General features: G+C 34.4%; 1 protein-coding gene across 8 annotated transcripts in view; it reads left to right on the top strand.

Annotated features, from left to right (window-relative positions):
- The window catches only part of STRN3 (striatin 3), a 134,026-nt gene that overhangs the window by 95,908 nt on the left and 14,810 nt on the right, over positions 1 to 23,308 (top strand). For 3 of the 8 annotated variants that reach the window (XM_005561016.5, XM_065548694.2, XM_073997181.1), the window contains 6 exons: positions 2,277 to 2,387; positions 12,942 to 13,082; positions 18,164 to 18,297; positions 19,626 to 19,801; positions 19,984 to 20,031; positions 20,643 to 20,764. In XM_005561016.5, the coding sequence (XP_005561073.1) occupies positions 2,277 to 2,387; positions 12,942 to 13,082; positions 18,164 to 18,297; positions 19,626 to 19,801; positions 19,984 to 20,031; positions 20,643 to 20,764 (732 nt within the window). Of the gene's footprint in view, positions 1 to 2,276; positions 2,388 to 3,660; positions 4,709 to 12,941; positions 13,083 to 18,163; positions 18,298 to 19,625; positions 19,802 to 19,983; positions 20,032 to 20,642; positions 20,765 to 23,308 lie in introns of those variants that run through there. The other 5 variants (XM_005561019.5, XM_073997182.1, XM_005561017.5 and 2 more) reach the window with 4 other exon arrangements.

Here is a 23,308-nt window from a genome sequence, read left to right as displayed (position 1 = left end):
GCATAATGGATAAAGTATAAGTATATGCATAAAGTTAGTTACAAATTTATGCGACAGTTAATAGATGTGTATAATTCCTCTGCTTTGGTAATCAGAATTGCCATAGTAGAATTTCATGTTTTTGTGGGTTTGAGCTATCAGGAGTCAACTTTCTTATGCATATTTGTGTTTTCTTTTAGACATAAAAGTTACCGTAAATGATTCAACCTCATTTCTTGGTATTTTTTCCCCCTAGATTTTTTAAAAACAGGATTAATATGTAGAAGATTATGCTGCCTCTTCCCTTTTGCTCTTATCTGTTTCTTATAAGCAATATCAAACAGCTGTTACTTACCAGGCAAGTTTCAGGATGTTGTTTGTGCACATATGCATTCACCAACCTGTTCTTTGCACTGCCTAAATTTACTTTTGTTTTCTAGATTTGAGATTATCTTGCAAGTAATATTTTTTCCTTAAGTTTATCCTTTTTTTTATTCTCTATGCATTTTCACTCCACTCTCTTTGTCAACATTAGAGCTGTTCACAGTTTTATTCTCTCTACACAGGTCTTTTAGAAAACTGTTTGGCTCTTATTAAATTTTTCTCTTCTATCTGATTTCCTATATAACCTTTATACAACTTAAGTTTTTTTGGTCTCTGTGAGGTTTAAAAAATATTTGCTCATAATGTATCAATTTGTCTTGCTTTAAGTAGTTGAAGTTAAGAATTGTTAACTTCATTAAGATGAGTGCAAATGATTAATTGTTGAGATCCCTTTTTTCTTAGTATATTCAATAAGTTTACAGAAGGATTCCTGATGCAGTGTAGTTTTCAGGAAACTTCATGATTTGAGTGCATGTGAATTGAGTAAAGTGAATTTTCTCTTTATAACTGTATTACAAATAGCATTACAATTTGTGGATTTGACAGATAATCTTAGGTGTAAGTTTTAGTCATGAGTAACTTAGTTTCAAGTAATTCAAGTTAGCAAATTAATTTAAAGCTTAGGATTTAGCTTTTCACATACTGACCACCTGTGATAATAGGTGGTCTAACCATCAGGGAAAAAGTTATGACAATTGTAGCAGGAAAAACTCAAGGTACAGTAAATATTTGCATTTCTGTGTGCCATTCAAATATGAGAATTTCTTAAGTTTGGTACGTATAACAATCTATAAAGGAAGAGAACGGCTTTTTATGTCTACTTTATAGATTAAGTCAGTGAGGCCTAGTGTGGCTCTTATAAAACTTGTGAGCCAGAATATACTGAATTATCAAAAACTTAACAAGTCAGGATGTTAAACTTCCTTATAACATGGCTGTTTTAAAACCACACAAAGGAAGGAAAAATCCTCAATATTTAAAATAAGTCTCAAAGACTTAATTATTTTTATGCTGCCTCTTTTTAGTGCTGTTTTTCCTCTAGTTGACTATGAGTAAATTTTCTCAGGCACAAGTATTTAGTTAAATATGGATTTATTATTCAGCTAAAATAGCTGATGTAGCTTTAGCAGATGTACAGCAATGTATGTTTTCACTTCTCCATGCTGATCACTACTTTTATCCTGAAAAAAATATCAATTTTAAAAAAATTCTTCAGTGGAATTTGAGTTTTGTTTTTTTGTGTTTTGTTTTGTTTTGTTTTTGTTTTTTTGCTAATCTTAGTTGTAGACCAATGGAAGAAGGTAATGAGATGTTGAACTATTTGGGTGGGTGGGGGCAGAGGTGGGACTTTCTGAATGCTTTGTATGGATTATTCAAGACATTGTATTTTTCAACTTACGTGTATTATATTGGACTAGAATGCCTCTCCATTAGTACAGTTAATCCTGTGCATGCAGAATCAGTATGACAGAAGGTGCATGAATATTTTCATCAATGAAACAGCACTTAACTTTCTAGCTTGCACTTTTCCGAGTAGTTCGCATGTATTTCATTCATTTGCTTTTATGATGCTGGCTGAATAATTTTTTATTAACATTTTTATAAAGATGCAGTGATCTATTTTTATTTAGATTTCTAATGTCAGTCTGTTGAATTAATGATAACCTTCAAATTTGTGGTTCATGAAAATGAAGCACTATTTAACTGTTGATATTAAATGTTTAGAAACTTATGACATGGGCATTTAGAGTTTGAGTTGTGAATACCAGAATTGAGACTGCACCTTTAAAGTATTTTGAGTATATGCTATTAGTACATTTTTTTATGATTATGTAAAGCTATAACAGTTTACTGCCAACAGCTTGCATTGCCAACTGCTGATTTTTTTTCTTTTAATAATATGCTGCATGTAGATAAAGATGACCTCTCCCCAACTGCTGAGGTTTGGGATGTAGACCAGGGACTAATAAGTAAACTGAAGGAACAGTACAAGAAGGAACGAAAGGGGAAGAAAGGGGTGAAGAGTAAGTGCAGATTCTGACTATTATAATTTTTGTATACCAATAATTAAGAAAAAAATTCTTCAATTCTGTTTTTTTGTGTAACTTGATTTTTTGTTTCAAAAAGGGGGCAACTAACTTTAAACTTTGTCTGTTGTATAATTGAAATTTGTTTGTATATAATTTAGGATGTGTTACCGATCAAGTAGAAAATCATTTAAAATATATGGGAAGGGTAAAGGAAAGATTTTGAGGATTGTTTTTAAGCTTTAAAAACTTTACCAAATTGTTAGGAATATTGACATTGGAATAAAAAAATAAAAATTTGTTCAGAAGGGAGAAAAGTATAAATTTCTCCATTTTTGATACATAGAGTATAGCTATAAACAACTCATATCCAGGTTACATTTCTTAGTTTGGGAATCCTTACCTACAGTGAGTAGGAAAGCCCTTTCTGTAGTTTCTGCTTTCTGGTCTTAATCCAACCACAAACAACAGCAGCAGCAAGAAGAATCTCTTGGGTAGTTTTTTTTGGCTACTGTGGAGACCAGGAGTGGGAGGTTAGTGGTGGCAGTAGGGTTTGTTTAGTCATTGCTGGGTGTCTTGGTGCCTGGATGTATTTTTCACTGTGTTGTATATTAACCAATTTACTTATTAAAATATAAATCCGCTACAGTACCTCTCTTAAAGTAGCAATTCATTTCCATTTGGTGGTGCAAACTTAAAAGTTGCTACATAAAAGTATCTTCAGATCTATGACTGTTAACTAGAGAGACTTGAAACTTATTTTGGGACTCTTTTCAACTGGCCATTGACCCTTCCTAGTCTAACATGTTGACTATATAAAGGAGAAAATAGTGTGAGAAAAAGGCAAAAATGATACAGACATTCTTTTTGTGTTTCTTTGGTGACAAATACATTAATATATAAAATGGCAGGTGTAATAGAAACATGTGCGAGTTTCTTTCAGTAAAACCTTTTTTGAGTGATTTCATTTACTGTGGAGGCTAATAAGTGAAGTTTTGGGGGTTTCGCCTGTTACACAATTTTCTTTTATAACTTTATGATAGCTTTTGTTATTGCATGTGAATTAAAAGACTATATAGTGAACAACTTTGTATTGTATTTAAAAACATTTGATACTGGGCTAGGGTTGTGTTTAGTTCTAACATCATTTACCTATAATGCAAGCATTTTGAGTATAAAAGTACGTTTGCATGATTGACTATTTTAGAATAGACAAAATGACATTAGAATTTTAGGGTTTAATTTTTTTTTTTTTTTTTTTTTGACGCAGTCTCACTCTGTCGCCCAGGCTGGAGTGCAGCGGCGCAACCTCGGCTCTCTGCAACCTCCGCCTCCTGGGTTCAAGCGATTCTCCGGCCTCAGTCTCCTGAGTAGCTGGGACTACAGGCACGTGTCACCATGCCTGGCTAATTTTTTGTATTTTTAGTAGAGACAGGGGTTTACCACATTAGCCAGGATGGTCTCAATCTCCTGACTTCGTCATGATCTGCCTGCCTTGGCCTCCCAAAGTGCTGGGATTACAGGCATGAGCCACTGTGCCCGGCCTAGGGTTTAATTTTTTTTTTTTTAAGGAAATAAAGTGGTTCATTTTACTAGTGGATTGCTTATTTTATATATAGTATCAGAAACTGGCTTAATCTGCTAAAGATTTTTTTTTTGGAAATATTAGATAACGTTGCTTCTAATTTAAGATGGAAGTATCCCATTTTCCCCCTCTGATAGACTATGACTAGACCTATATCTTATTGAGGTCTGCAAATAAGATGTAAGTCAAGGTCTTTTTTAGTTGTTGCTTTTAAACTTTTCTTAAAAATATTTTTAATTTAAAAAAGTATGTTTAAGTATGTTTAAGAAATATTAGAAACAGATAAACTAAAGCTGAATTTTTTTTTTTTTTTTTTTTTTTTTGAGACGGAGTCTGCTCTGTCGCCCAGGCTGGAGTGCAGTGGCCGGATCTCAGCTCACTGCAAGCTCCACCTCCCGGGTTTACGCCATTCTCCTGCCTCAGCCTCCCGAGTAGCTGGGACTACAGGCGCCCGCCACCTCGCCCGGCTAGTTTTTTGTATTTTTTTTTAGTAGAGACGGGGTTTCACCGTGTTAGCCAGGATGGTCTCGATCTCCTGACCTCATGATCCGCCTGTCTCGGCCTCCCAAAGTGCTGGGATTACAGGCTTGAGCCACCGCGCCCGGCCTTAAAGCTGAATTTTTAACCCCTCATACAAATTTTAATTTTTTTAGAACCCGGTTTGGAGTGCAGTACTGCAAATCATAGCTCACTGTAGCCTTGAACTCTCCTGCCCTCAAGATATCTTCCCACCTCAGCCTCCTGAGTAGCAGCTGGGACTATAGGCACGTGCCACCACACCTGGCTAATATTTTATTTTTAAAATTTTCTTGTAGAGATGGGGTTTCTCTGTATTGCCCAAGCTGGTCTCGAACTCTTGGCCTCAGGCCATTCTTCCACCTCAGCTTTTCAGAGTGTTGAGATTATAGGCATGAGCCACCATGCTCGGCCTTATGTTTTTTTTTAATTGGACCTTAATACACACAATGTTATAATTTGCCTACTACCATCATAGAAAACATCATTTTATGTCAGCAAATAATTCCTTTGTATATGTTTGTGATTTTTTTTTTTCTTTCCAAACAACAGAGAGGAACCCAGTATGTGAAATGGATGAAAGTGAACTTCTTTTATTGAATCAGTACCTGGAGACCCCAAATTCATAACTTAAGGCTTACATGTCTCAATAACATCTTACTATCTAGATGGGTATTCTGTTATTCAGCCCATTCCACTTTAATTTTGATTTTATATCTGTTTTTTCAAAAAAATGAATTTTGCTTATATAATCATCAACACAACACATGCTTGTTATTCAGATAATATAAGAAGTATACAGGAACATAAAGAAAAACTATAAAAATCACCTGCAATCCTACCACTCAGAGACTATTTGGCATATATTCATCCATCTTTTCTTAAAAGTCTATATACACAAAACCTCCTTCTTAATATTTTAACTAGAATATTATTGTTGTAATTTAACTCATTATTTCTTAATGTTTCACAGTCATTTAAAATACAATATTTGTGGATTTAACTTAGCTTCCATTAGTTAAACCTGTAGATTTGTTTCTAATTTTTAAACATTTTTTAAGTATTACTGTCTTTAAGGCTACTAATGTAAGTAGATATAGGGATAAGGTCTCTAGCAAAGTGTCTCAGGAAAGATAATTCAGAAATAAATTATGTTTCTTTTTTATACTTCCTTTATGAAATTTTGTAAATTAAAAAATTTTTGCTCTTGAATACAGAATTCAGTGTGAAAATGTTGGCTCTGAATCCTTGCCATGAAAATAGAGTTTAAGAAAGTAAAAACTTTTTTTTCTGTTTATAGTTCGCAAACTTCTAATGATCTTAATTCAAATAACTCATCGTGTTAATACTAAGATATAATTTTACATGAAAAGGTAATTCATGAATTTCTTAGCATTTCTATTATCTAGTCCATGTTGTTATTCTGATGTTCTCCTTATGTAGCTTTGTACAAGATAGAATAATTCATTATCTGTAGCCTTTTGATTTCTTTAAATTTTTTTTTTTGCTTATAAATGACACATAATTATAAATATTTATGGGACACAGTGTGACGTTTTAATATATTTAAACATTGAATAATGAAAATCAGAGTAGTTAGCATATTCATCATTTCTTTGTGGTTATAGCACTCATACCCTTTTTTTCTAGCTATCTTGAAATATAGAATATGTTATCATTAGCTATAGTCACCCTACTGTGTAATTGAACCAGAACTTATTCTACCTATGTAAATGTAAATTTGTATACATTTACCAACCTTGATTTTTTTCTTTATTCCAGAATTTGTTAATAAGTCACACCTACTGAATTAGTATAAGCTTCTACAGATTTTTCACCGCAGCGTCTTAGAGGGAAGAAAACTATTTGCTGACTTTACCATATGGAATCAGCAGATGTAATCCAGTATTTTTTCTTTTTCTTTTTTTTTTGGAAGGGAAAGAGAAAAATGGCAAGAATGCTGACTTTTTAACTTTGTAAAGACCCATTCAAGATTTGACTTTTAAATGGAAAGGCTTCTAAAATCAAGTACTAAGTTAAAGTTTCTGTGTCTTCCAGCTTGTTCACTGCATCCCACTCTTCCTTTTTTTTTTTTCTTTTTTTTTTTTTTTTTTTTTTTACCTTGCCCCCTGCAAGAGGAAAAGGGGTTAAAAGTGACAGCCTTGCCTTGGAATGTAGACCCACTTCAGTATTTCCTTCTCACTAAGTGAGATATACAATATAATTGAGATGTACTTTATCTTATTAATACTCTTAAGAGTCAATACCATGAAACTAAAGAGGCTTGATGCAGTTATTTTGGTCTCAGGCTTCACAGGGTTAAGCTTTCTTTTCCTTTTAACTTTTTATTTTGACATAATTTCTGACTTAAGAAAATTTTGTGAGAATAGTACAGAGAATTCCATATACTTTTCACCCAGGTTTCACTTTTCGCCCACCAAATGTTAACACTACCACACTTGCTTTTCCCTTTCCTTTCTGTAAATATATTCTTTTTTATTTATTTATTTTTTGAAACAGGCTCTCTGCTTCTGCAGATGGAGTGCCGTAGCACATCGTAGCTCACTGCAACCTCAAACTTCTGGGCTCAAGCAGTCTTTCCACTCCCGCCTCCCGAGTAGCTGGGACCACAGGTGTGCACCACTATGCCTGGCTAACTTTTACATTTTTTAATAGACAGGATCTCTGCATGTTGCCCTGGCAGGTCTCAAACTCATGGCTTCAAGTGATCGTCTCACCTCAACCTCCCAAAGCATTAAGGTTTCAGGCGTGAGGCTGAGTGCAGTGGTTCATGCCTATAATCCCAGCACTTTGGGAGGCCGAGGCAGGCAGATCACCTGAGGTCAAGAGTTTGAGATCAGCCTGGCCAACATGGTGAAACCTTGTCTCTACAAAAAATACAAAAAAAATTAGCTGGGCATGGTGGCTCACACCTGTAGTCCCAGCTACTTGGGGAGGCTGAGGCAGGAGAATCACTTGAACCCAGGAGATGGAGGTTGCAGTGAGCCAAGATCGCGCCACTGCACTCCAGCCTGGGCGACAGAGGGAGACCATCTCAAAAAAGAAAAAAAAAGAAAGATTTCAGGCATGAGCCACTGTACCTGGCCATGGAATTTTTTTTTTTTTTTAATCAGAAAACTAAGTTGTAGACATGTTGCTCTTTAAATATATTAGTATGTATTTAAACAAAGACATTCTGGTGTATGACCATAGTACAGTCATGAAAATCAAGAAGTAAACATTGATGCAATACTAATATCTAAGCTAAAACTCAGTTTTCTTTCACTTTTTAATAATTTCTCTTTTCTGTAATTTGGGAGGAGCTTGAAGTGAATTAATCTTTTGTAAAAATGTTGGGCTGGTAGCATTATTCTAACTTTTTAAGGTCTCCATTTGTGCTATATTTTATATCTTAGTAAAAACATGTAAATCAGTGATTAAAAATCACACAGTGTGAACGAAGCATCTGAAATACGGAGGCTTTAGTTAGAAGCGGCTAAAAATCTTTTAAGACTTTCTTTAGTATTTGTTATTCCTTTTCAACATGGACAATTTAAACTGTGGATTATAATAATGTATTTTCCTTTGATAGGAGCCGTTATTCTTATAGCCTGTTGTTACTTTTAAGCTATATTATACCTATAAAATTTAAACTTACCAATAAAAGATTTTTTCATTTCCTTTCTTGAAAAGATGTATAGGCTTTCCCCATTTTAAAAAATTCACATTTTGGGAATATGTGTTTGCATTCCTGGTTCTTAGTGAGTGGATTTATCTTAATTTTCTTAATTATTCTCATTTATCCTAACTTTTCTGTCTCTTCTATGTATAGAATATGATTTTTTTTGCCATTTCCCTTCTTTCCTTTACTAGCATTGCAGAATTGCTATGCACCTTCTGGCCTGATTATCAATACATTTGAAAAGGAGGAAGTCTTGTAACTTTTTCAGCATTTCTTAAAAATCATAAGTGAGCTCCCCCGAGTCATTTTCTAATTTTTATTTTTAAAGTTTTTTATTAATATTTGTCGTTTGCTATTCCAGATCCAAGAAAACATGTTGTCAACAGGAAATCCAGTTTTTTAAAGTGTGACTTGAAGCCAGATATCCAAAATTAGGCATTTGAATACATTTAAGAAGAAATTACTCTTAAGTAGGCTTTTAAAAACACCTTTGCTCACACTACAAATTATCTGTGATGAGTAAGCTACTTCCGTTTAGCACATAGTACTAATTCGAAGAGCTCACAGAATAGTTATATTCTCTCTCCTCCCTCAAAGACAAAAACAAAATTGTTTCATAGAAAAGAGATGTTATTTTCAACTAGGCATGTGGTTTTATGTTTCTGACTTTAATCTCATTCTTTTTTTTTTTTTTTTTGAGACGGAGTCTCGCTCTGTCGCCCAGGCTGGAGTGCACTGGCCGGATCTCGGCTCACTGCAAGCTCCGCCTCCCGGGTTCACGCCATTCTCCTGCCTCAGCCTCCCGAGTAGCTGGGACTACAGGCGCCCGACACCTCGCCCGGCTAGTTTTTTTGTATTTTTTAGTAGAGACGGGGTTTCACCGTGTTAGCCAGAATGATCTCGATCTCCTGACCTCGTGATCCGCCCATCTCGGCCTCCCAAAGTGCTGGGATTACAGGCTTGAGCCACCGCGCCGGGCCGATTTCACTCTTTAAAAACAAACTATTCATGTCCTTTAACTCGGGATTTTTTTCTTTCAAGAAAATAACTTAGGTGTTTTGCCTAGGATCAGAATGTATCAGATTGATACTCTTTAATCAGTGCACTTTTTAAAACTGAAGAGTCACTTTGCAGCTGAAGTTATTTTTTCTTATTATTGTGATCTCGTATTTATTTAAGACAACAGTTGTGTGAAAGCTTTAATTATAGAAAATAGAACAGATCTAGCAAACATTACTTAACTAAATAAGCTTATCTTTTCCAGATTGTTTGTCTCCTAACAGTTTTGCTTCAGAATATAAAAGTTGATCAACAAAGGGAGGGCTTATTTGAGAAAGGGAAAATGTTAGATTTATTCAAAAGTACTATTTTACTTACAGTGATAGCATAGGAAGATAAATTTCATGGCATGAGCGTGTACATGTTAGAGTGGAATTTGAAAACGTAACAGTAGTCTATAGTTTGGCTTACACGTGGCATAATTAGTATATTTTTCATTGTGTCAGTCCGTTTAGAGGATTATGCATTTATATAGGACTTTCTATTTGTTAAGAAATAGGTGGGTTGTTTTCACAGTAGTAGAAAAGTTTTTCTAGCTGGGCACCATGGCTCATACCTGCAATCCTAGCACTTTGGGATGCTTAGGAGAGAGGATTGCTTTACCCCAGCAGCCAATACCAGGCTAGGCAGCATGGTGAGACCATCTCTACAAAAATAAAAAATACGAAAATTAGCTGAGTGTGGTAGTACATGACTGTGGTCCCAGCTACTCTGGAGACCGAGGTAGGAGGATTGCCTGAGTCTAAGAGTTCAAGACCAGCCTCGACAACATGGTAAGACCCTGTCTCTATAAAAAAAATTTTTTAAATTAGCCAAGCTTGGTGGTACGTGCCTGTGGTCCCAGCTACTGGGCAGGCTGAGGTGGAAGGATCACTTGAGTCCGGGAGGTCAAGAGCCAAGGAGATCAAGGCTGTAGAGAGCCGTGTTTGTGTCACTGCATTCTAGCCTGGGTGACAGGGCAAGACCTTGTTTCAAAAATAATAATAAAAATTAAAAAATAAAAGTTTTTCTTGCTGTAAGAATTAGAAAAAGTATTTGTACTTCTATAAATTTCAGTTTTTGTTTAATTAGTGCTTAATGGGCCTTCAAATATGCCTTTAAATATTGATATTAATATTGTCTAGTATCCTGTTATACCCCTACAGTTTTCTCATTGCTGATAAGACATCACATTTTTTATTTGAAATTGTTTTGTTGCGTTTATTATATTTAGAATATTGGATAGATTTAGAAAGAAAATGAAGACATTAAATTTGCAGTTGAAAGATGCTCTACACAATAGAGTAAAGACTAAATTGTGAAATCTGCTGTCATCTTTTGGCAGCGTTTGAGAAACTAGGATTAGAGCAGGGAAGTTTCATCATTTCCTCAACTTGGCACCGTGTCACACTGAAACTATCTGGCTATAGTATGTAAATAATATTATATAATTTGGGATCCTCAGTTTGAACAGTAGCTTCCATAATAGCTCCTAATTTCTTTCCCTTCTGTAACTTCCAGTTCATGTGTACAGGAAGATTTTGACTTTACATAATCTGTAACAAAACTTTGTCAAGGCTTTATTATGTTTCACATTAACTATCATATAATGAAATTATTTACAAGGTAGTATTTAATAAAGTCATTTTATGTTACACACAAATAAGAGAACATTGAAAGATCAACAAAAGCTTTACAGAAGAGATGAAACTGGTGTGGAGGAATGGGTAGAATTTAGATAGGCTGAGGTGCATGTTAGAAGATTAGAAAGTGTGTGTGTGTGTGTGTGTGTGTGTGTGTGTGTGTAGAAAGCATTCTCACCTTTCTGAGAATGGGTGAGGACAAATATGACAAAATATGGCAGAAGTAAACTCAGTGAACACTGAAACTACATATGGAAACTGCTTTGACTGGAAAATGGAGGGAGTTTGTATTGTGGATCATTAAAAGATAAGATGGGGTAGAAAAAATAGGATCAGATCATAAAGCACATGATGAAAGGTTAAGTACATGATTTTAGTTAACTTTGATCCAGAGTGTTGAAGTGCTACTTGTGGTTTCTCAGTGAGGGGAGATATAATAAATGTAATAATTTTGGAAAATTAGTTGTAGTGTATTAATGTGATTGAAGGTAAATGGAGCTCAGAGATAGAAGAACCGATTAGGAGTCTGTTATAGTAATTCATAAGGTTGAAAGCCTTGATTAAAGTCAATAGAGAGATAAACTTGGAGAATACTTTAAAGGAAGATTCTTTTTTTAAAAAAGCCCCCACCCTTTTATAATTTTACAAGTTGAAGAAGAATTAAGATATGGTTGCAGATTTTTAAGAAGCGAAATTAAATAAAGGATGGTGGTAGTCATACAAGTGGGAAAGATACAAATGGGAGCTATTTTTGAGAAAGAATAATGTTTATGTTCTTTTACATTGAATTTAACTGGTGGTTGGATATCTAGTAGACAGTTTTTTGTTTATTGGAGAATTTGTTTACAGTCATTTCTCTGTGGGGGAAAATCCTCAGGTAACACTGAGTTTCTTCATTATTATTAGTTAGGAAATTCAGACTACATAACATATTACCTAATCCAGAAGTAGAGTTGTTTAAGCATTTCTAAGAAATTAGGAATTACTGTAAAATAGGACCAATAAATGTTTAAAAGTCCACCTATTTCCACTAAATTTTACCATCTAATTGTCTGGTATTTTGTTAAGGATACATAGATGGGTAATAGTTCTTAGAGTTACTTACACTCAAATAGCCACAGTGAACTTAACATCCATTAATGATGACGTTAGTAAATATAAGGTTATAATGTTTGACCTTGGACTTACCTATTTTATTTTTTTAAACTTATGTAGATTATAAAGCATTGTCTTTTCAAAGTATTTTTTTCTGACATTCTTAAAACTTGTTTTCTTTCAAAATATATGGTTCAAAATAAATAATTCTGCTATTTCTAAAGTTCAGAGTTAAAGAATATTCTACAATACTACAGAAGCTTTTGAGTTTTATATGTTTTGGCCTGAATTATCCAGGCAACAGCCAAAATTCTTCCCTTACATTTGTGGCTTATGACAGTGCTGACTTTCATATCATGAGAAACTCAGAGATCTATCTCATGGATAAATCAGGTTTTTCAGATTTGGGAAAAATGAGAAAAACATTTTGGAAGAAATTGGGGATGATTTGTTAATGACAAATTTGTACTAACATGGCAGGAAAATATCCATGGAAACACCAGGTAAAGTTAATCGTTTGTTGCACCCTCATAAAAATTATTTGTACTTATTCCTTTGTTAACTTTTTTAAACAGTGAATTATGTTGAAAAGCCCTTATTTTATTCTTTATACTGGTAAATGTTAACCTTAAACACCAAAATTTTCCTTTGTTTTAATGATACCTTCTGTGTCTGTGAGTTTACAGAACTGTAAAGAACTGTCTCTAAAGTATTCTATGGAGATATATATATATCTTTAGAGAGAGAGATATATGTAATACATATATGTATCTTTATATATATCTCTCTCTCTCTCCACAGAAATAATAAATATTTAAACTCAATGTGTTTTGGGGGATGGTATAGAAAATGGAAGACATCTTTAATTTTCTGATATTTTAATAACTGAGACTTCTTAATAGTCTGTTTTGTTAATGAACTGGTTTTAGACGCTGCTGGCAAGTCAAGCGGTAGCCATTAAATGAACCTCTACTGCTGACATTAATTTACAGGGGCCAACAGGACAAAACTCTACGACATGATAGCTGATCTGGGAGATGATGAGCTGCCCCACATCCCTTCAGGAATCATTAATCAGTCTAGGTCAGCCTCTACTAGAATGACTGATCATGAAGGTGCAAGAGCAGAGGAAGGTACAGAATTTAGCTACCATGTTTATTTACATTTCAGAAGACCTTAAATCCAAATCACATCTTAATATTGCAACTAGGCTACTGTTTAAAATGTTGATGATCATTTTATATGATCTTTAGAGAAGGTGTTGGGCAAGCTCTTGATGTAATTAATTTAGGGATTTTGACATTTCTGGCTTCTATTTCTTCATATTTTGTTTTCATTTTTAATGTGAGGAGGAGTTGTTTCCATCATAGGTGAATTCAGAGTCTTTAATTTTAACTACAGATCCAGTAATGGGAAAATAGTAACTTACAAAAACAAACTTAAAATAATACATATGGAAAAAGCTGCTCATTTTGTCTTATTGCTTAAATTTAGCAGCTAATAATAATTACCACTTACTAGAAGACAACTGTGGTGCCAGGCATTGTGCTTGGAACCTTTTTTTTTTTTTCTTTCTTTCTTTTTTTTTTTCCATGAGACTGAGTCTCACTCTGTTGCCCAGGCTGGAGTGCAGCTCACTGCAACTTTCGCCTCCTGGGGTCAAGCGAGTCTCCTGCCTCAGCCTCCCAAGTAGCTGGGACTACAGGTGCATGCCACCATGCCTGGCCAGTTTTTTGTATTTTTAGTAGAGACAGAATATTACCATGTTGGCCAGGCTGGTCTCAAACTCCTGACCTCAAGTGATCCGCCTACCTTGGCTCCCAAAGTGCTAGGATTACAGGTGTTAGCCACAGTGCCCAACCTGTTACTTTAAATATGTATTACTTTAAAAAATATGTGTAACTGTTGCCTCAATTAATCCTTTGAGAATAAGGCAATATCATTATTCTTTAACTTGGTAGCAAGTATATGCTACCTAGTAATGAATTTTATAAAATTTGCCTAAACTAGAAATGTGTAGGAAATGAAAGTACTACTTAAACGTTTTTTCCAAAATTGATTTTGGCCAAAGATATATAGGTATACTTGAATCATTTATAACTCTAAGTCTAGATGTTTATAAGTATTGAATCTGAGTTTTTAACCAAAGATTATTGTGACATACGAGATACAGTAATTTGGCATATATATTAAATTTCATTGATGTTATTGCCTTTGCTGTGTAAAGAGGATTTGTTTGATGTCCCAGTCAAAAAATTTTAAATGCATCTTGTTCCCTTTTAAGATTTCCCTAGTGGCACAGTTTCCTTACAGTTAAATAATTTTGCATTTTTTTCCCTCTCATAATTTACCATTTACTTCACTCACCTTAAAAAAATCACTAAAATAACAGTCATTCAAAGCAAAATGAATGAAAAATAAAATAGTGTCTGTTAATTTTTTCAGATCTCATTTCCACTATTGAGATATATTCCTGTTTTACTTTAGAATGAAAAATAAAATAGTGTCTGTTAATTTTTTCAGATCTCATTTCCATTATTGAGATATATTCCTGTTTTACTTTAGAAGTATTTTCTAAACTACACATAGCAACTCCATTTTTTTTTTTTAATGCATTTAGTGATGATTTTGCTTCATTTTTGGTCTGTTTTGCCAAATATGCATAGCACAACTTGCTAAAATTTTTGTAATTAATGTACATTTAAACTGCAAGTTTTGCAGTTTAAGGCAAACCCATGTTAGCAGTGTGAACCCTTTTAAATGTTTCAAACCAATGACTTATGGTAAAAGCCAATCAAGGCACACTCTACACAAAAACCAGCTTAGAGCTCTCTATGTGTGTTTGTTTATGTGTTATGTGTGTGTGTTAAAGAAAGAATATAGGTCAGTGATCTGTTTCTTGATGCTGGGAGGAGGGCGAGGGGAGAGATTTGATAAGTGTGAACTTCATTACAGTTTTTGAAGTGTCGATCTTACTAGAATTTGTTATTTAAAGAGATGTGAGTTTGACTTCAAGCTAAGAAGGCAGCTTTGGAGTACATAATCTCTTTATTTTCAGTGGCACTGTCCAACTTACTTCTTTACTTTTGAAGTCCATGTCCTACCTCATTTTGTAAAGAACAATGTCTGTTTTCTAGGAGTGGTACTTCAACATTACAATCTTCTAGACTGTTGTTACTAAAGACTTGAGACATATCACATTGCCGCTGGTATAAATGGAATCTGTAACCTGGACTAAGTTCTTGGGAAAAAGAGTTCAGTATGTGAGCTACAGGTTTTCTTCATGATAAGTGTCCATCAAAAGGAAGATTAGTTATAAAAATCTGAAAAAAACCTTGTATTTTATAGACCCATTATACTAGTATTGTTATATTACTTGATGAAATCCTTCTTAGGCCTCCTAATAAAATGTCTTATAATTTCCATCATTAAATTAAAAACTAGGCCAGGCATAGTAGCTCATGCCTGTAATTCCAGCACTTTGGGAGCCCAAGGCAGGAGGATCACTTGAGCCCAGGAATTCAAGACCAGCCTGGGCAACATAGCAAAACCCTGTCTCTATTAGAAAAAAAAAAAAAAAAAGATACCAAAACTAATTTTTTAGGCTGGTTAAAATAATTATATTTTTCTTTGAATTACTAATGACATTTTTATACTATGGGTAATTATATTACCATTAATAAAATGAATTTTTAGGATAGAAATTAATTCCATCTGCAGGGAAATAAGGGTAAACAAATGAGTAGCTGCTGGGATTACCATATGCCACAGTGATGGGTAATATGGAAAGCAGAGATAATAGTGTAAAAGAAGTTTTACACATATATATGTAAATAAATACTGAGTAAGCAGAATAGTTTGCAATATCTACATAAATATGTCATGAAATATATGTGTGTATATAGAGAAAAGGATAGAAATGTGGTCATATGATTAATTAGAAATGAGTATAATACTAATTTTTTGTTAAGTACAATTAATCCAAAACGCGAGTAAAACTAACATCCAGACACTAACCTTCACATGCTCCTAAATTGGTCAGTGGCTGATCAGAGATAGTCCTGCAAAATGATTTGTTACGTTAAAGTTATTTTATTGGGCTTTGTGTCAGTGAATGTTTGTATAATTGTGAGTGGGAATAACTGTGGCATTTTAGAAACAAATTATGAGCTTAAAGTAAAAATATTTCTTTGTCTAGAGAAAAATGCTTTGAGTAAATGTTATCTAATGACTTTTATGTACTTATCCTTAAACATAAGTTTAAATTATTGATTTTATAGTTGATAGCTGCTTCTGGTATTGCCAATAACTGCATGCTAATAATTTGTAGGAAAAGATCAATGCTACAGATTATTCAGATTCATAAGTGTCATAATTGAAAGATTAACTAAATACTAGTTAGGATCTCTATGTATATATTTTCTTTCAGGTGCTTTCAGATTCATTTTAGATCAAGTAACTGAATCAGAGCTGCATTTTAGAACCCTATTTGAGTCAGATTATATAGCTTACTTTGATAGATAAAATAATAAAATAACAAGATGTTTTAAATAAAGATGAATTTTATTTTGCCATAGTATACATATATGAATTATATCTTCTCAGAATTATTTCCAGTAGTATTAGTGATGACTGTCAAGTTTCATTACAGCTCTTGTGTTTCCTGTAGCATATTTATATCATTTTTCATGGGAATTTTTAAAAAATTGACAAACAGCTTAATTTTTTTTGTATAATGTTTCCCTTTTAAATTTGCTCATGAATTTTAAGTGTGTTTTAATATATTGAGTTTTATATTATAATGATTTGAGTATTTCTCCCTTGTTACCTTAATGTTAAGTTTTTGCTTTCAAAGCATTTGAAATTATATTGAAGGTTGTTGCTTAAACTATGACTGTTACAACAAAATATTTAGATAATAGTTATTCAATTATGGCAGAGTTTAATTGGTTAATAGTATGTATAGAAAGGAAAACACATTTTAAATAATTCGAACTGCTAATATTAACATGAAAAGCTGTAATAATGCACATGATATAGTCAAGAAATCTAAGTGAAGCTCAACCTGAGTTTAGTTTGAAATTGAAATGGCACATCTGATCAGAAATTAAAACTCTGTGGTCAAGATTAGTTGCTTCATTTTAGAATGTCATGGTAACTAGAATGGGACATTAAAATAAAAATCATAGTCAAAGCTTTAAAGCCGGAAGACAGGCTGGACGCGGTGGCTCACGCCTGTAATCCCAGCACTTTGGGAGACCGAGGTGGGTGGATCACTTGAAGTCAAGAGTTCAAGACCATTCTGGCCAACAAGGTGAAAGCCTATCTCTCCTAAAAACAAAAAAATTAGCTGGGCGTGATGGCTGGCACCTGTAATCCCAGCTACTTGGAGGCTAAGACAGGAGAATTGCTTGAACTCAGCAGGTGGAGGTTGCAGTGAGCCAAGATCGCACCACTGTACTCCAGCCTGGGTGACAGAGCAAGACTCTGTAAATAAATAAATTAATTAATTAATTAAATAAAGCTGGAAGATGTTCTGAAGTCCACATGGATTAACCTCTTTATAGAAAGGAAACTGACGTTGTTGGTGGAAGAACTTTTTCCTAGACCATTGCTGTTACTGAAGGAATCTGAACAATTAAAGCTTCATTCTAGTGAACTGATACAGTATATAGCTGACTGTAAACCATTTACATTTCAGTGTTTGTACTAGTTTTTATCAGGGACTAGAATGCCTAGTACTTCTTTAGAAAGCAAAAGGACTTAGCAACAACCTATTAACATTTAAAAAATACTGTATGACTACTTTGAGGTCCTTGAGGTCCATGGTAGAGATTTCCCCCCATGAATAGCAAAAATCTGATATTTAACTCCATTGTTTAATCAAAATTTGTCCTATTTCTTATTTAACATGTAAACTATAGTTATAATTGTACTGAAGTGATAAGAGATTTAGACAAAGCTTTTGTGCCCCAACTTCCACCCCAGAATAATATATCTAGTGCACATTTTATTTGTGGACAGTTACTACACCACAGTTCCAACACATTTGTTTAACACTGCTTAGTAACAGGATTTTTTGAGTAGAAGTGGGAAAATAAAAATTAATTATATTACTGAATATTGTAACTGTTAAGTGCTTAAATTTTCCCCACAATATTGTCTTGTACTGTATGATTTTTCAGCATTTAAGAAGCGGTTTTGTTCTTTATAGCTGAACCAATAACGTTTCCATCTGGAGGAGGCAAGTCATTTATTATGGGTTCTGATGATGTTTTGTTAAGTGTACTGGGCCTTGGAGACCTTGCAGACTTGACGGTAACAAATGATGCAGACTATAGTTATGATGTAAGTGCAGTTTTATTTTTAATTTTTTAATGATTTAATAGAAGGCTCCTTATTTTTTGGAATCACTTATAAAACAGAATTAATGTCAAGGTGCATGGAAGAGATAAGTTTGTGTCAATGTGTTGATTTGAAGTGACATGTAGTTTTTCTTTTATAACTACTTTCTTTGTGGTATTTAAATTTTGTTTTAGGTATTTTGGTGGATTAACTAGAAGTTTGAGATGATTAATATATTGGTCAATAAATACATCTTGAGTAGTCAACTCTCAATTATCTCAAATTAAGCCATATTTTGGTGTTAACAAGAAAAAAAATAACCTGAATCACTTATTTGCCTTCAGAATACTTCTTAAAAAGCATGTTTTATTTTTGAACTTTTATTTTCTTAAGGAAATATTTTAAAGTTTCCAAACATTTTAAAGTTAGCTTGCATCATTTCCTGAATACTTAACTCCATTAGAGGGATGGGGAGTGGATGGAAGGGATAGGGAGTCCAGTGTTAGAGGTGAAACTTGTCTTGGATTTAATTTTTCTAGATATTAATATTTCAATTGAGAGTTAACTATACCTGTTAGATCTTTATGTTAATTGCAGTTTTTCAGCAATTTTTTTTCTTTTTATAATGAATTTCTTTTTCTACATTTTATAGTTAACGTTAGCATGCTTTTTAGAGACAGCCTTTGGTGGGCTGGATTATTCTCATTAATATTTTTTTTAAATACATAAGCAACTAAATTCCAGTAAACTTTTGACTGCTTTAGAAGTGGTTTCACAGCCTGTCTTTACAGATGGAGAAATGTGAAGGTAAAAAGATAAACCTCTGTCAATACCAAGAATTATGAAAATGGGATAAAAATATTCTTAAAGGGTCTTTAGTTCAGACTTTCAGAAAGTACCTTAACTTGCTGCCTTTAAAAATTTCACGTTATACATTTCCTAAATGACTTTACTGTTAATACTGTACCGTTGGATATTTGTAATATGTAATTATTTTTCATGTAAAGTATTGCAGCAATGGTAGCAATGATGATTTTGTTCTCATCTGACATTTAATAGGAGCTTTGGGTTTAGCTTGATAGGTATAAACAGACTAAAGAACTCTGCATTTGATCTAGGCTATTTGTAAGGCAAATGAAATTATTCTGAGTTATTATTAAATGATAAAGTTTTTTTAGAAAGTTTTAAAGGTACATTAAATTTCCACTGGACATTTTAGCCAAACAGTTTTAAATATATGTGTTAAACACACCAAAAAGAAACGAATAAACACTCCACATGCCTTCCAGTTTACTACTTTCACCACTAAATATTGTGCTCTTTCCTTTTAGTTGCCTGCTAATAAAGATGCCTTTCGAAAGACATGGAATCCCAAGTATACACTACGTAGCCATTTTGATGGAGTACGGGCATTAGCTTTTCATCCTGTAGAACCTGTGCTGGTTACTGCTTCTGAGGACCATACCCTGAAACTCTGGAACCTGCAAAAAACAGTTCCTGCCAAAAAGCAAGTATTTTAATGTTAGCCTGGTGTATTTCTTCTAATTTTGCTAATATAAGTAATTATTCCTCATTATTGTTGCATATCTTTAATGCACACATTTGATCTAATGACTGTTTAATATCAACCAGTGATTTATAGTTATTTAATTGCCTTCTCTTCCCCTACCCTTTTTCCCCCTCTTTTAGGAGTGCCTCTTTAGATGTAGAGCCTATCTACACATTTAGGGCCCACATGTAAGTTTTACTGAATTGGTATTTAATTAACAATCATACTTATTATTAAATATTATTTATCAGTCCTCAAACCTTGTAATTTTCTCAATGTTTTATATTAGAAAAGATGTATTACTTGAATAATAGCTATTTAATAATTGTATTGGTGAAAATATGAATATAATAGTACCATTCAGGCTAGATGCAGTAGTTCACGCCTGTAATCCCAGGACTTTGGGAGGCTGAAGTGGGCAGATCACTTGAGGTCAGGAGTTCGAGACCAGCCTGGCCAACATGGTGAAACCCCGTCTCTACCACAAAATACAAAAATTAGCTGGGCGTGGTGGCATGCGCCTGTAGTCTCAGCTACTCAGGAGGCTGAGGTAGGAGAATCGCTGGAACCTGAGAGGCGGAGGTTTTAGTGAGCCAAGGTCACCACTGCTCTCCAGTCTGGGCTGGCGACAGAGTGAGACCCTGTCTCCAAAAAAAAAAAAAAAAGTACCATTCATATGTACATGTTCTGTTAAAACAGTTTTTCGATATTACATAAATTCAGAGGTTGGGGGAATGGAGACTTGAGTTTCTTCTTGGAATTTATCAGTAATTTTTTTTTTTCTCTCTTCCTACAATAGTGGCCCTGTTCTGTCATTAGCTATTAGTTCTAATGGAGAACAGTGTTTCAGCGGTGGTATTGATGCTACCATCCAGTGGTGGAATATGCCGAGTCCCACTGTGGATCCATATGATACGTATGGTAAGTAAAAGGATCAAAATGTATTTTTTTTTAACTGAATGGAGCTGACAAAAGTAAATACCTCAAATAGGATTACAAGGTTGTTTAAACCTATGTTAGTCACCTCATTTTGTTCTTCCATTTGCTAATAAATTGCTTTATTAAAGAGAAAAATTAGAAAATGTCATGCCATGGGTATTTAAGCCTATGAATTGATACTTTCTCTGTTGTTAAAAAAAGTATATTAATTAAAGTGTTAATTTAGGTAGTAGGAACAAAAAGAAGAAGGAAACAAAATATAATCTAAGTAACAAAATTTTGAACTTAAGAAATAGTTCATATATTTTAAAAATATTAGCAAAAGACAGTGGAACCAACAGCAAGGGTGTAAATCATTAAAACTTTTTGGAGCCAAAAAATTTTTTTGTTATTCTTAGCTCTTATATACAAAAACATTTTTAATTTCAAAATGGAAAGAAAAAGAAAAGAAACCTCCTTTGACTTACAAATGGAGCTTTTAGAAATCTGTTCTACAGAAACACCTCCCTGTACCTGTGTTCAAATATATTTGTAAGGGCATTATCAATAATTATATTAAAACAAAATGTTTATGAACTCTTTTTTCTTTTTATTTAACACCACTTTGTGCCTACATTAGCTAGGCATTGTGGTAAGCACTATGTCAAGAAATAAGATTGTTTAATGGAAAGTAGAGACATAAATAAGCAAAGGGATGGGATCTGTGGTTACAAATTGTGATAAATGATAAGAAGATAGAGTACTGTGAGAGGGAGTAACAGGCAGAACCTTCTCTAGAAGAGTTAGTCAAGAAAGGTCTTTCTAAAATAGTGAGATTCAAGCCAAAATCTGAAGGATAAAAGGAAACTTTCAGTAAAGAGTTTTAAGCCAGAAAGTTATCTGATAAATGTAAGGTTTTAAAAAGGTGACTGTGTCTGTTGTGAGAAGAGTAAATTGGGGGTGAGAAGAGTGGAAAGAGAAATACCAGTTAGGAGGCTGCTGTCATATAGTAGTCTAGTAAACTAGGTGACAGACGACATTGCCAAGATTAGAGTGGTGGTAGCAGAGCAGTTAGAAGTGGTTTTAAGATAAACTGAGGGAGTATGGTAGAATAGACAGGATTTATTGATAAATTATGTTGAGTAGATAAAGTGATGGGTGAGTGATGCTTAATTTGATTGTATATATTTAACTGCTTTATTGAGATGTAATTTAACATATCACAAAATTCACCCTTTTAAAGTATACAGTTCAGACTGGACACAATGGCCCACTCCTGTAATCCTACCACTTTGGGAGACCGAGGTGGGAGGATCACTTGAGGTCAGGAGTTCAAGACCAGCCTGGGCAACACAGTGAGACCTCATGTCTACCAAAAATTTAAAGATTAGCCAGATGTGGTGACACGTGCCTATAGTCCCAGACACTTGGGAGGGTCACTTGAGTGTGGGAAGGGTCACTTGAGTGTGGGAAGTCAGGGCTGGAGTGAGCTGTGATGGTTCCGGTGTACTCCAGCCTGGGCAAGAGAGTGAAACCCTATCTCTCGCTCTTTTTTTTTTTTTTTGGAAACAGGGTCTCACTCTGTCTCCTAGGCTGGAGGGCAGTGGCTTGATCTTGGCTTACTGCAACCTCCGCCTCCCAGGCCCAAGCCATCCTCCTGAGGAGCTGGGACCACAGGTGTGAGCTACCACACTCCACTAATTTTTGTATTTTTTGTAGAAATGGTGGCCGTGTTGCCCGGGGTGGTCTTAAAACTCCTGAGCTCAAGTGATCCGCCTGCCTCAGCCTCCCAAAGTGTTGGGATGATGGGCATGAGCCACTATGCACAGCCACAAGACCCCATCTCTAAAAAAAAATTAAAAATAAAGTCTACAGTTCAGTAGTTTTTACTGTGTTCACAAAGTTGTACAGCCATCATCACTAATTTCAGAACATTTTCATTACCAGTCCTGAGTGTTTGATGTGAGTAACTGAGCAGGTGATGGGAGCATTTATTGAAACAGAGGCAGAACTGGTGTAAGGAGATTTAAGATGGTGAGTTCAGATTTTAGGCATGTTAAAGGATGACAGTATCAAGTAGGTAATACACAACTAAGGAGCCCAAAGAGATCTCGATTGAAGTTAAAAACATGGACAGTCTTCTCTATACAGATGATACATTAAGCTATAAGAATGGGCAATGCAGGGAGAGGGTATTGTTTAATATAAGAAGAGAAGGCAACCTGGGACTGAAGTCCTCGTAACTCTGACACTGGGAGGGTGGCTAGAGCAAGAGAGCCAACAAAGGAAACTGAGGAGGTATGACCCAAAAGACAGAAGGAAGTGCAGGAGAGTGTGTGAAATCATGGAAGCACACTAAAGAAGAAACCCATTTTGAGAAGAAAGAAGCAGTCTGTACTTTCAAATGTTACTGAGAGTTCTAATAATATGATATAAAGTTTCCCTTTTATAAGTGACCAGCAGGTCACCCACATCTTGGCCAGGTAGAGTTTGGATGCTGGAGCTAAGACTGAAGGGTGAAGGGACCTCTGGATAATCTTTCATGTC

The sequence above is a fragment of the Macaca fascicularis genome, chromosome 7, assembly GCF_037993035.2.
Source record: "Macaca fascicularis isolate 582-1 chromosome 7, T2T-MFA8v1.1".
In the NCBI taxonomy this organism is placed as follows: domain Eukaryota; kingdom Metazoa; phylum Chordata; class Mammalia; order Primates; family Cercopithecidae; genus Macaca; species Macaca fascicularis.
Note: the sequence above shows the minus strand (reverse complement) of the source record. Positions and strands in the feature narration are given on the sequence as shown.